This window comes from Diceros bicornis, chromosome 35, assembly GCF_020826845.1.
Source record: "Diceros bicornis minor isolate mBicDic1 chromosome 35, mDicBic1.mat.cur, whole genome shotgun sequence".
Taxonomy (NCBI): Eukaryota; Metazoa; Chordata; class Mammalia; order Perissodactyla; family Rhinocerotidae; genus Diceros; species Diceros bicornis.
Window position 1 is genome coordinate 9,913,309 of NC_080774.1, and position 14,215 is coordinate 9,927,523.

The following is a 14,215-nucleotide window of genomic DNA, read 5'->3' on the forward strand; positions in this document are numbered from 1 at the left end:
TATGCAGGACGTTTATTTACCTGAAAGGGCAGTTCTCGCCCAACTCCGAATAATGTGAATGTGGAGTAGAGGGAGGGGCCCTCAGGCTTGTCTTTGGTCTTAGAGATCAGGGGTCATTCCAGGAGGGAGTCAGGGATTTACCGTAGTTCTATTCTTAGGGCAGACTAGAGGGTATTGGTTATAGGCCTCTGTGGCTGTGTGAGTCCCACTTTATAGGAGATTAAGCCCTGGGGACAGTGTGAGGGGACTTCCAGGGGGCTGCTGGATCAGAGCGAGCCTGGCTGTGAGATGGCTTTTCGGGGTTCTCCTGAACCCTCTGCAGCCCCCCTGGTTCCAGATCAGATACACCGTTGAAGCAAGGCTGTCAGGATAGGAGGCTCTTCGCGTGAAAGGAACAGTGTCTTGGCCACTGACAGCCTCTTTGTGACAGCCCTCCCGTGGGATTTATCTGTCTAAATCGACTATGGCTGTTTGTTTTTAACTCCTGAAATATAGACATTAAGGTCATGTTTCTTTTGTAGCAGTAAACGGTGCCTTGTTTCTGAGAAAATTGCTGAAATACTTTCCCTAAAGCTGAAATTTTCAACTTTTCCTCTGCTCTTTTTAGCCACACTATCTAATACTAGCAAAATGCTTGGTCATTTTGGAAATCATTCAAGTTTTATTTAAGTTTCACAACAACCACCGAGACAGGTAAGATGGCTTTTAGCATTCTTGTTATACTGATGATGAAACTGAGGGCCATCGTGGCTTTGCTGTTTGCACAAGGTCACTATCTGAAACAGAACTTTGGTTTTCTAAGTTTGCCTCCAGGTTGTAACCCAGTATTTCCAAATCGGTAAACTTAAAAAAGCAATATCATTTTATATTGTGGGAGATCAAAATTGGCCACCTCAAAATATGTCTCTTTACCTCGATTATTTTCTCTGAAGGACATTTGACCTTCCCCTCCCAAACTGCCTAAAGAATTTAACATAGAAGGCCTGTTCCAGGAAGGAGCCACTACCATGTGAGAGCTGTAGTACAATGTAAAAAAATGCGATAAGAAAGGCACCAACAAGCCCATCTTATAAAACATTCTGTCTCTCCAGCCACATTCTGTATAGGTGGCCCTGTAAAGAGCTGTTTGACAAACATTTGCGTTTCCATCTCCATGTGAATTGTCTTCTTCCCCTCCAAAATCCCAAACCACTACCCCAGCATCCTCCTTTGTCTATCTGAAGATGCTATTTAAGGTGAAAACTTCTGCCATTTGTCGAGAAACTTAGTTTCCCTGGTTTCTCTCATGTATCCATGTTATTAAACTTTGTTTAATTTTCTGCTGCTATTTGGTCTCACGTCAGTTTAATCTGTAGCCCAGCCAGAAAGGACCCAGAGTGGGTAGAGGATAGTCTTCCTCCCCTTCGATATCGTAAGACTCTCAAGTTACTTGTTACAACAAATCTTAGCTGTCCTCCTTCTGCTCTTCTTCTCAAAAACTCTACCAGCATCCGTGTGGGGGCACCACTTTTAAGGGACATTCGCTTCTCATCCTGTGCTTCCCTCAGGTCGTGGAATCCTGCCTGGAAGGTATCTGCAAGCCAGACCCCAGGATATATAAGCTGTGCTTGGAGCGACTCGGCCTGCAGCCTTCTGAGTCCATCTTTCTTGATGATCTTGGACCGAATATAAAGGCAGCTGCCAGCCTTGGTATTTGCACCATTAAGGTAATGGTCACTATTTTTTGAACCCCTACTGTGCACCAGGCACTAGTGTAAGCATTTCTGTGCAGTCCTCTCACATTCGTAGTTGTGGCTGTGTTTAGTGGTATTCCCCCATGCTGCTGTAGTCTTTATTTTTTATAAATTATGAAATCTATGTGACTAGCTGCTTGTATTTTCAATGGGAGGTAAGACAAACACGTATTAAGAAGGCAGTTTGAGAAAAGACTTACACAAGGAGGTGATTGACTTAAGACCTTTGTGATGGCAGTCAGGCTGTTGTAGTGATGCTGTTCTGGGTGGGGAGCCAGTCTTGACCAGCCACACAGACCACCCCAGGTCATGGCTGTGAAGCATAAGAAGCCATGTGAGAGAGGGTCTTGGTCCCAGCTTTCTATGTTCAAGTTTCTTTCTTTCTTGTTTTTTTTTTTTTTTGCTGAGGAAGATTTGCCCTGAGCTAACATCTATGCCAATCTTCCTCTATTTTGTATGTGGGTTGCTGCCACAGCATGGCTGCCAACGAGTGGTGTGGGTCCACGCCTAGGAACCGAACCCAGGCCACCAAAGCGGAGCACGCTGAACTTAACCACTAGGCCATGAGGCCAGCCCCTATGTTGGGGTTTTCATTCTGAAGCTGATGGGCTCAGAGGGACAGAGTGGATGCCACAGCACAATATTCTGCCCTCCTGGCACAAGAGAATATCATGGACTCTTAACTGGCCCTCTTTCTAGCAGATAAGAAAGTTTAATGTGGTTAGGAATTAAATGGGAAGAGGAAACCCATTCTGTGGCTTCCTCATTAGGTGAATATCCTGGCTCCAAAGTCTTTGCTTAGGAGACTGACTTCTAGGATATTTCCCTCTAAAAAACTACCCTCTTAGAGAAGAGACAGGAGGAGAGCTCAGGGTTAACCAGTGTTAACCAGGTTAACATGTTCAATATTCTCTTTGAAATCAGGTTAATGACCCAGAGACTGCAGTAAGGGAATTGGAAACTCTTTTGGGTTTTACATTGAGAATGGTTATTCCCAACACTCGCCCTGTGAGAAAGACAATGGAAATTCCAAAGGATTCCCTGAAGAAGTACCTCAGAGACTTACTGGGGACCCAAACCACAGGTATTTAAGTTTCTGTGTTTTCATAAAGGCTAGGCTTTCAGTCTGGTTCTCACTTTCAACCCCTAGTGGAATATGCTGGAGACACAGAGGGATGTGGTGAGGAAAGTAGCCGCTGGGCCAGGCGGGGCTGAGTGCTGCTTTCAGTTTTACTTGGGAAGAAGCATTACCTCCTTTTCTATAGATCCCCAAAAGTGCGCTTGCCCGCTTCCCCCTCAGAGTGTGAAGTGGCAGCAGTCCAGGAGAGGAACTTGCGACTGCCGGATGTGCCCAGGGGCGTTTGAGTGTTTCTAAGTTTTTTGACGTGACAGCCTGTTTTGTGAAGGTGATTTAAAAGTTGCGTGAATTTAAAATGTGACAAGCTGTCTCCATCTCTTCAACGGTCCCTCTCTCATTCTTCGCATTCCACCCTCAGAAAAACAGGTGCCTCATGAGCTTTTGAAGAAATTCGTACCTGGTGATAAAGTTTTGCTTTACCCATTGATCCTCGAAAAAGTCTTTCTTTATGGAGCTTCACGTTATGATGTTTTCCAGTGACTGGACTGGTCGTAGTGCTTCTACAAAGCTGAAGGGCCCTCTCTGACCAGGCCAGCGAACTCAGGCAAACTCGCATTTCCTGCTCTTCTGACCAAGTGAAATGAGTCTATGTCCAGAGTTCAGTCTTGTTATGAAGCTGAAGGTTAATTAGGATGTTTCTCCAGAGTTCAGCCTACTGGGGTGGGAAAGTGCATCTCGTGAAAGCAGCTTTGGCTTAAGCTGCAGCCTTCTGCAGAGCTCCTGTCAGCTGTCGAGCCAGCGTCAGGCATGGTTTGGCCAAGTATGGGCTGAGGGTCGCACAAGGACACTTTTCATCCTTGGGCTTAAAGCATTCCATTTAGCAAGATGAGTTGCCGTGACTGTGCTTGTGGTTGATAAACAGAACTAGAAAGCTTTTCTTCACGGAGCAGGAGTTGGCAAGAAGGACAAAATTGGATACCCGTACAAAGTGAGAAATTATTGTAGTGTAAATAGAGTGACCTTTGCCACGCTGTAGTGACAGGCGATCCTGGACCTGAGCTGACGGGGTATGCCTGTGACTCAGTCACTTCTGGTACCCAGGGAGGAGGTGCTTTCCTTATGATGCATCTCAGATAGGATGTTCTGCATCCCAGATGTGGAGCTCATTAGAAAGAAAGCATGTCTGTCCAGATCCGTCCTCTAGAGCTGGTGTGAGTTTTCTTTTTTTTCACACTTGCAGGCCCAATGGAACTCCTTCAGTTTGATCATGGGCAGTCAAATCCAACTTACTACATCAGGCTGGCAGACCGTCAGCTGGTTCTGAGGAAGAAACCCCCGGGGACACTGCTTCCATCCGCCCATGCCGTGGAGAGGGAGTTCAGGTAAATCTTGGGGTGCAGGGTGCGCTCGCCACCCAGACTCTGCAGCTTAGCCCCTGAACACGCCATCAAAGTGCCTTGAGACTTTCAAAAATAGAAGTATGACTCTCCCAAATTATTTCAAATAAGAACATATAATCTAATTTCATTCAGAAGTTTGTTTTCTCTTTTCTATACCTAAACCTCTAGGAGACAAGACTTTTATGGAACCTCTAGACGAAAAAAGGCATTATTGAGATACTCTTTAGTCTCAAAGCCTTTAAGACCTTTAGTCTTTTTTTTTTTTTTTTTTTTTTTATTTTATTTTTTCCCCCAAAGTCCCAGTAGATAGTTGTATGTCATAGCTGCGCATCCTTCTAGTTGCTGTATGTGGGACACCACCTCAGCATGGCCGGAGAAGCGGTATGTCGGTGCGCCCCCGGGATCCGAACCCGGGTCGTCAGCAGCGGAGCACGCGCACCCAACCGCTAAGCCACGGGGCCGACCCAAGACCTTTAGTCTTAAAATCAATCTATTAGTGGGGCTGTAGCCCAAACAAGCGTGGCCATGAGTTGATTGTTGTTGAAACTGAGTGATAGGTACATGGGGGTTTATTATATGAATCTCTCTACTTTTATATATGTTTGCAACTTTCCATAATAAAATGTTTCAAAGAATAAATGTGTTGCAATCCATCCCAAATAAAAGAGTTTGCATTGCAAATAGGAAAATTTAAATGTCTTAGGTTGAAAAAAAAACTAGCTGCAAATCTTTTGGAGAGTGAGTGGCAAAGCTGCGAATGGGCTCCAGAGTGGGACTTCCTCTCCCGGAAGACTCTCTCTTCCTCTTCCTCCTTCCTTCCAGCCTAGTATGCTCTGCAGAAGGAAAGTCACAGAGAGTAATAAGGAAAGCGTGACTTCAGCTCCTCGCCCCTTCTGGTTGTCGCCATTTACTGCCTCTCCTCTGGACTTTTTGGTTCCTAGAATCCGACTTCTCCGAGTGTTGAGGGACTGATGACTGACAATTATGAAGCCTTAGGGGTTCATCAGCAAGAAAACCTATAGCAGTTTCTGAGCAGTATATGTGCCTATGTAATAGCAGGTGTGTATCTATAGAAGAGAGACCCTAGAAATGTAAAACCAGCACTCCATTTTATGCATCCTGCTTGTAAACTCTCTCTAACCATTCCTAGAGGTACTGAGGAATTCTGGAGTGCTAGAATGACATCCCAGAAGTGTAGGAATGCACAGAATTTCCACTTTAGTAAAGGAATAAAATGTGCATTTGAAGATGAAATGTAACATAGTGTTTGCCTATAAAATGTCAAATGTAAATTTGAACTGCTGTTTTGGAAAACAGTATGACATAATTTATTAAAAACCTCAGAGTAGTCTTACTTTTAGACTTAATAATTCCAATTAGGGGATTTCTCTTAAAAAAGTAATTCTAAATAGGGAAAAAAGCTTTATGTATTTATATGCTCACCACAGTATTGTTTATAATAAAAAATTGCACCCACCCTAAAGGTATAATAATCAGGAAATGATTAAGTAAACCTTGGTGTATCTACTTGTTGCAACAACAACAGTAATAGTACTAGCTAACATTTATTGAGGGTTTAGTATGTGCCACGCACTGTAATAAATGCTTTGAATGTATTGTTAACTCAAAACATTCTCACAACAACTCCTTGATATGTTACTATTATGATCCCCATTTTACAGATGAGGAAAGTGAGGCTTAAAGAGGTTAAGCACCAGGCCCAGGACACACAACTACCATGTGACTGATGGACTCTGGCTTCACACCAGGGGCAGTGAGATTCCATAGGCCAGCCTTAGTGATTATGCTATTATTGCAGCCAATAAAAGTATGCCTATAATAACATAAGAATGTGTATGATAAAAATTTTTTTTTTTTTTTGTGAGGAAGATCAGCCCTGAGCTAACATCCGTGCTAATCCTCCTCTTTTTGCTGAGGAATACCGGCTCTGACCTAACATCTATTGCCAATCCTCCTCTTCCCCCCGCCCCCCAAAGCCCCACTAGATAGTTGTATGTCATAGTTGCACATCCTTCTAGTTGCTGTGGGATGCGGCCTCAGCATGGCCGGAGAAGCGGTGCGTCGGTGCGCGCCCGGGATCCAAACCTGGGCCGCCAGTAGCGGAGCACACACACTTAACCGCTAAGCCACGGGGCCGGCCCATGTGTATGATAAAATTTTAAGGTAATAAAAACAAAGTATATAAAATTATCTTAACTATGTTTTTTTTTTTTTTGAGACTTATGTATAGAAACAAAAATATTAGAAAGGAGCACACTAACATGTTTACCATGGTCATGTTTGGGTAGCATGTTAGTAGTAGTCTTTGGTTCCAAATGACAGAAACCCACCTAGTCTGACTTAAGCATTAAAAAAAAAGGAAGAGAGGGCCAGCCCCATGGCTTAGCGGTTAAGTGCGTGTGCTCCGCTGCTGGCGGCCCGGGTTGGGATCCCGGGCGCGCACCGACGCACCGCTTCTCCGGCCATGCTGAGGCCGCGTCCCACATACAGCAACTAGAAGGAAGTGAAACTATGACATACAACTATCTACTGGGGCTTTGGGGAAAAAGAAAGAAATTATAAAAAAAAAAAAAAAGGAAGAGAGGTAGTAAAATTTATTGGTTTCATAATTTAAATCTTTGAGGCATGGCTGGATCCAAGGGGCCCAAATAATGTTACCAGGACCCATTCATTCTCTTTCTCTCTCCATCTCTCGCCTCTTCTTCCCTTGATAACCCCAGTGAACATTCCAGCATGCTTCCCGAGATTGACTCATTGGCCCAATATGGGTCACAGGTTTGTCCCTGAACCAGTCTCTGTGGTCAGAAGGATGCATTGTTTAGATTGGCCACATGTGGGTCTTATACCCATCCCTGAAACCAGGAGTTGGGTCAGTCCCACCCAAACCATGTGGACCTACAGTGGGGGAGAGCTGTTTCCCAAAAGAAGGTCTAGGTATTATTATCAGAACATAAAGAGGGGAAAGGACTCCAGGCAGGCAAAAGCAGGAGCCAATTACTGGTGATAAGACTGAGTATTTTTCTATTTAAAAATCTTAAAAATTTCTTCCTTAAACGTTTCGTAGAATTTACCAGCAAACCCATCAGCCTGGAGTTTTCTTTAGGAAAAGGTTTTCCTAAAATCTTGATGGATTGATTATGAATTCAATTTAAAAAATATTGAGTTAGGGCCGGCCTCGTGGCTTAGCGGTTAAGTGCGCACACTCCGCTACTGGCGGCCCAGGTTCGGATCCCAGGCGCCCACCAATGCACCGCTTCTCCAGCCATGCTGAGGCCGTGTCCCACATACAGCAACTAGAAGGATGTGCAACTGTGACATACAACTGTCGACTGGGGCCTTGGGGGAAAGATAAATAAATAAAATTAAAAATATATGTATTGAGTTATTCAGATATTTTATTTCATCTTGTTTCAGTTTTGGTAAGTTGTAATTTCCAAGGAATTTGTTTATTTCATCTAAGCTATCGAATTTATTGTTCATAATATTCCCTTATTATCCTTTTAGTCTATGTAGAATCTTAGTGATTTCCTGTCTTTATCATTCCTGGTATTGGTTGATAATTCGTATTCTCTCTCTCATCAGTCTAGCCACGGCTCTATCAATTGTGTTGGTCTTTTCCAAGAACCAATGTTTGGTTTTGTTAAATTTGTTTGTTTGTTTGTTTTCTATTTCATTTATTTCTGCTCTTATCTTTATTCCTTTCCATCTACTTACTCTGGGTTTATTTTTACCTTCTTAGGTGTAACCTTAGGCCTTTGATTTAAAATCTTCCTTTTCTAATATGAGAATTGAAAATTATAAATTACTTTCTAAGCACATCTGCTTCCCACAAATTTTGACATGTTATATTTTTATTATTATTACAGTTTGAAATATTTTCTAATTTCCCTTGTGATTCCTTCTTTGATCTATGGCTTATATGGAAGTGTGTTATATAATTTCCAAGTATTTGGGCTTTTTACTGATTAGTAATGTAGCTACGCCAGCTTTCTTATGCTTACCAATTGCCTGGTACTTCTCTTTCCATTCTTTTATTTTTTTCTACGTTTTTTTTTTGTTTTATCCCCCAGCTTTATTGAGATATAATTGACATATAACAGTATATGAGTTTGTCATACAATGCAATGATTTGATATACTTATATATTGTGAAATAATTACCACAATAGAGTTAGTTAACATTTCCATCACCTCACGTAATTACCTTTTTTCCCTGTGGTGAAAACATTTAAGATCTGCTCTCTTAGCAACTTTCAAGTATATAATACAGCGTTGTTAATTATAATCACCGTGCTGAGCATTAGATCCCAGAACTTACTCATCTTATAATTGGAAGTTTGTCCCCTTTGACCAACATCTCCCCAATTCTCCGGTCCCCTAGCACCTAGCAACCACCATTCTACTTTCTGCTTCTATGAGTTGGGCTATTTTAGGTTCTACATATAAGTGATATCATACAGTATTTTTCTTTCTCTGTCTGACTTATCTCACTTAGCATAATGCCCTCAGGGTCTATCCACATTGTCACCAAATGGCTGGATTTCCTTCTTTCTCGTGGTGGAACGAAATTCCATTATATATTATATTATATTATGTTATGTTATATATATGTCGCATCTTCCTTATCCATTCATCCATTCACAGACACTTAGATTGTTTCCATATCTTGGCTATTGTGAATAATGCTGCAGTGAACATGAGGGTGCAGGTATCTCTTCGAGATCCCGAGTGCATTTCCTTTGGATATAGACCTAGAAGTAGGATTGCTGGATTATATGGCAGTTCTATTTTTATTTTTTTGATGAACTTCCATACAGTTTTCCATAGTGGCTGTACCAATTTACAGTCTCATCAAGAGTGCACAAAGGTTCCCTTTTCTCCACATCCTCACTAACACTTGTTATTTCTTGTCTTCTTGATGATAGCCATTCTAACAGGTGTGAGGGGACATCTCATCGTGGTTTTGATTTACATTTCCCTGATGATTAGAGATGCTGAGCATCTTTTCATAGACCTGTTGGCCATCCGTATGTCTTCTTTGGAAAAATGTCTATTCAAGTCCTCTGCCCATTTTTTAATCAGATTGTTTGGTTTTTTGCGATTGATTTGTATGAGTTCCTTATATGTAACCCCTTATTAGATAGATGGCTGGCAAATATTTTCTTCCATCCTGTAGGTTGCCTTTTCATTTTGTCGTTTCTTTTCCTGTGCAGAAGCTTTTTAGTTTGGTGTACTCCCCTTCATTTATTTTTGCTTTCAGTGTCATATCCAAAAAATTATTGCTGAGACCAATGTTAGGGTGTTTTTTCTCTGTTTTCTTCTAGGAGTTTTATGGTTTCAGGTTTTATGTTTAAGTCTTTAATCCATTTCAAGTTAATTTTTGTAAGTGGTATAAGACAGGGGTCCAGTTTTATTCTCTGCATGTGATGATCCAGTTTTCCCAACACCATTTATTAAAGAGACAGTCCTTTCCCTGCTGAGTATTCTTGGCTCCCTTGTCCAATATTAGTTGACCATACATGGGAGGGTTTATTTCTGGGCTCTTGATTCTGTTCCATTGGTCTTTGTGTCTGTTTTTATGCCAGTACCATACTGTTTTTTTTCTTTTTATTGAGGTCATAATAGTTTATAACATTGTGAAATTTCAGTTGTACGTTATTGTCAGTCACCATATATATGTGCCCCTTTACCCCTTTCACCCAGTCCCCCAAACCCCTTCCCCTCTGGTAACGACTAATCTGTTCTCTTTATCCATGTGTTTGTTTATCTTCCACATGTGAGTGAAATCATGTGGTGTTTGTCTTTCTCTGGCTTATTTTGCTAAACATAATACCCTCAAAGTCCATCCGTGTTGTTGCAAATGGGACGATTTTGTCTTTTTTTTTATGGCTGAGTAGTATTCCATGGTATATATGTACCACATCTTCTTTATCCAGTCATCAGTTGATGGGCACTTGGGTTGCTTCTACATCTCGGCTATTGTGAATAATGCTGCAATGAACATAGGGAAGCATAAGTCTCTCTAAATTGTTGATTTCAAGTTCTTTGGATAAAGACTCAGTAGTGGGATAGCTGGGTCATATGGTATTTCTATTTTTAATTTTTTGAGAAATATCCGTAGTGTTTTCCATAGTGGCTACACCAGTTTGCACTCCCACCAGCAGTATATGAGGGTTCCCTTTTTTTCCAGGTCCTCTCCAACATTTGTTATTTTTTGTCTTGGTAATTATAGCCATTCTAACGGGTGTAAGGTGATATCTCATTGTAGTTAGTACCTTTTTATATTTAAAGCATGTCTCTGGTAGACAGCATATAGTTAGGTCTTGCTTTTCTATCTAGTATGACAATTTCTGTCTTTTAACTGAAATGTTTAGTCTATTAAACTGAAGGTAATTACTGATATGTTTGATTTAGGTCTCTAATGTCACTATTTATTTTTGTTTGCTCCATCTGTTTTTTGTTCTTCTTACCTACTTTTGAGTCAATTGAATATTTTTTGGACTTCCATTTTAATTTCTGCATGTACTAATTTTTAAATCAGAAAAATAATTTCAAGAAAGTTTCATTAATTCAACCAGGAGTGATGCTCATTTTTCTTTGTTCTGGCAGGATAATGAGAGCCCTTGCAAATGCTGGAGTACCTGTTCCCAAAGTTCTTGACCTCTGTGAAGATTCAAGGTAATGTCCAGATTTATTTTTTTTATTGTATATGCAAGCTACAGAAGAGAAAAGCCCATATACCAACTCAAATTATAATTTGCTAGAGTAAAGACAAATAAAATTTGGGTAGGAGAGGAAAGAGACTTTATAGCAAGCTCCCCTAGAATTTCACAGATCTTTAAGTTATCTTGAAAGATAGAGCAATACCTGCTTTTATGAGAATTGGTAGAAAGCATCTTTTTTAGCATTCTAAAAATATATATCCATTTAGTTTCATGTTGTTGCTTTTGTTAATTTTTTTATTGTAGTCTTTCTAAACTGTTTTTAAACTGCTTTGTAATATGCTTTTTGAGTCTGTCTCTTTTTTCCCAACTTTTTAATTATGAAAATTTTGAAACATACAGAAGAGTTGAAAGAAGGAAAAAGTAGTATAATGAGCACTCATGTACACTTCTAAATTAAAACATTGTTAACATTTCACCACATTTGCTTTGTATATATGTATACTGTATATATGTATCTTACATATAAAATAATTTTATATAAATAGTAACAATTATATAATAAAATAATTATTTATGAAATAACTATATCTTATAAATAATTATTTTATAAGTGAATAATTTTCCTTATAAATTTACTTTACAATTTTATAAGTAAATAATTATTTTATAAAATATGTAAGTATATTTTATATATATATATAAATTATTTTTGGCTGAACCTTTTGAAGGAAGTTGCAGATAGCGTACATCTCCTAAGAATAAAGACATTTTCTTTGATAACCACAGCAGCATTATTACACTTAAGATAATTAACAGTAGTTTAATAATATAATTTAATATCTAGCTCATGTTCAAGTGAGGATAAACAGTTATAATGGTAGAATTTTCAAAACAACTTTTTGGAGTAGTAAACTGATTTCTAGTAATAACTGAAAAATGGATTAATGACATTTTGGTGTATCACTTTAATACTATAGGGTGGTATAGTATGTGCCATTCATATTACTGGATAATGATAAAAATAATGTCAATAAGAAGAGATATTTATTGAACCCTCATTGGAACCAGACACAAGTGCCAGACGCTCCATATATATTTACTCCCTTAATTCTTACAAATACCCTTTAAAGTTTTACAGATTAAAAAAACAAAGCCCAGAGAAGGTTAGTAAGTCTCTCAGGATCACATTGCTAGGAAGGGGCAGAGGTGGGCTTTAAACCTGGGTCTGTATGACTCCAAAGCTCCTTCTCTCAACATGCAGCTTTCCTATATTGTCACACTTAACCCTATTCTGATGGCCACCCGTGGGTGGAAGAGAAGAGAGACATGCTGGCAAAAAAGTATAGACAGGGCGGTGCGGGTGGATTGGTCTGGGGAGGGAGTACTTCTAACCCCCTGTGCTTGTGTGCAAAGGAAAAAGGACACATCCAGTGCTCTGGGTCTGAACTCCTTCCCCAGCACTCAGAGCACACACGTGGGGCAGAGAGAGCAGTGCCAGCACTAACAGCCTGCCACGTCACGCGTCACTGAAACACCCTGTCTGCGTCCCTCCCAGGGTCATCGGCACTCCCTTCTATCTGATGGAGTACTGCCCAGGCCTCGTCTACAAAGACCCCTCTCTGCCAGGCCTGGAGCCCAGCGAGAGGCGGGCCATATACACTGCCATGAACAGAGTCTTGTGCCAAATTCACAGTGTGGACCTCAAGGCCGCCGGCCTAGAAGACTATGGGAAACATGGTGAGCAGGAGGCCGCCTGTCTTTCATGCCGATCAGTTCCACACTAGTGCCTCTGCTTTTAGGATCTGCACGGTGTCAGGGTGCTAACGCACCATGCATTTGCTAAATGTGAAGTGGGCTTATTAGCTTCCTACTTGGAAGTCCACTTCCGTTTTAATGGAGGTGTCTCTTTCCTAGACATTTTGTCCTGGGATAAATCCCATCATGGACAACAGAATCTCTCTTCCCTGCAACTTTATCTCGCTAGATCATGTAAATCTTACTTTTTTCTGATACGGGCCAAGGGTGTTAAAGATACTTCCTTCTCCATTTTCACCCTTTCTCCCAAATATTCTTTTCAACAGGGATAGATTTTTTAAGTGCCATTATGCCAAGGTGTTTTGTTTGTGTAATTTACTTCTGCCTTCTTTTTCAACATTTGAGAGTTCCCGTTGCTCCTCATCTTTGCCAGCATTTGGTATTGTCAGGTTTTTTCTTTTTTTTTTTTTAAGTCAGGTGTATTGAAGTGTAGCATTGTGTGAACTCTGACAAACACACACAGTTTTATAACCATCATCCCAATTGTCTCAATGCTTTTGCACAAAAACTTTGGCACGAGCCAAAGAATTTCACTTTTTCTGACTCTTGATCAGTATGGATTCCTAGTCATAGTCAAAAAGAATCTCTCAGCTAAGCTGTATTTTCTTTCTCTGCTTTTGACCAAAACGTGCCTGTTTTCTGTAGGACTATATCAAAGGCTGCAGTATATGTCCATTATACATCAACTTCTTAACGTATTTCTGCCAAGTTACCTGAAGTTCCACCACTCCATAGCTACATGATCTGAGTCTCCGTAACTAACAGTGTGAGACACTTTGCTCCAATGGAGCAGGCTTGCTGATTTCCCAGCCCAAATTGAGCGAATTCTCCACCCTTCCAAGTGCAGCCAGATCCATGTCATCCCTTTACATTGTAACCTATTGACCAGAGATACAAACTCAGTGGGGGCATCCCTCCATCTTGGTGGTCTCATTGGGAAATACTTAGGCTAAGAATATATTTGCTGTTTATCTGAAATTCAAATTATGGCTTAGGAAGGCTCTCTCGTGCTGTCTGAGTGGACCCTTTGCCTTTTACTTTTCAAGTGGACTATGTTGATGCTCTTTCCACTGACCTATTAGCACGAAGTGACTAAGGAGAAATCTGGTGCGATTTCGTGTGACCCAGGACCAGCCTCCTGGGCCACTGGCTGTGTTTTGAGGCTGATAGCATAAAGCAGCTTCATCATATTTCAGATTCGCTGATCCAGCTACAGGGGCATCAGATCTTCCTTTTCAGAATGCTGTGATTTCTCAAGTTATGTCAGGAACCCAGCTGCTGGGTGGGGTATTGGCTATATATAGATATCGCCATTTGTGTAAAAGGTGGTATATTTAAATAAATTTAAATATTTGAATAAATTCAAATGTTTGTTTGCACAAGGGAAAAAAATCTCTAAAAGGATACCTGAGAAACTGGTCATGTGGGTTGCCTTGTGGGGTGTGGGGGGAGAAGAGCTGAGTGGCTGGGCAGAGGGTGGGAGAAAGACTTCACTGCATTCCCT

General features: G+C 40.8%; 1 protein-coding gene across 2 annotated transcripts in view; it reads left to right on the plus strand.

The window, feature by feature from the left end:
• ACAD10 (acyl-CoA dehydrogenase family member 10) overlaps positions 1 to 14,215 on the plus strand; it is a 51,700-nt gene that overhangs the window by 15,038 nt on the left and 22,447 nt on the right. For both annotated transcript variants that reach the window (XM_058531433.1, XM_058531432.1), the window contains exons 5-9: positions 1,548 to 1,706; positions 2,658 to 2,817; positions 4,052 to 4,193; positions 10,841 to 10,909; positions 12,452 to 12,633. In XM_058531433.1, the coding sequence (XP_058387416.1) occupies positions 1,548 to 1,706; positions 2,658 to 2,817; positions 4,052 to 4,193; positions 10,841 to 10,909; positions 12,452 to 12,633 (712 nt within the window). The remainder of the gene's footprint in view (positions 1 to 1,547; positions 1,707 to 2,657; positions 2,818 to 4,051; positions 4,194 to 10,840; positions 10,910 to 12,451; positions 12,634 to 14,215) is intronic.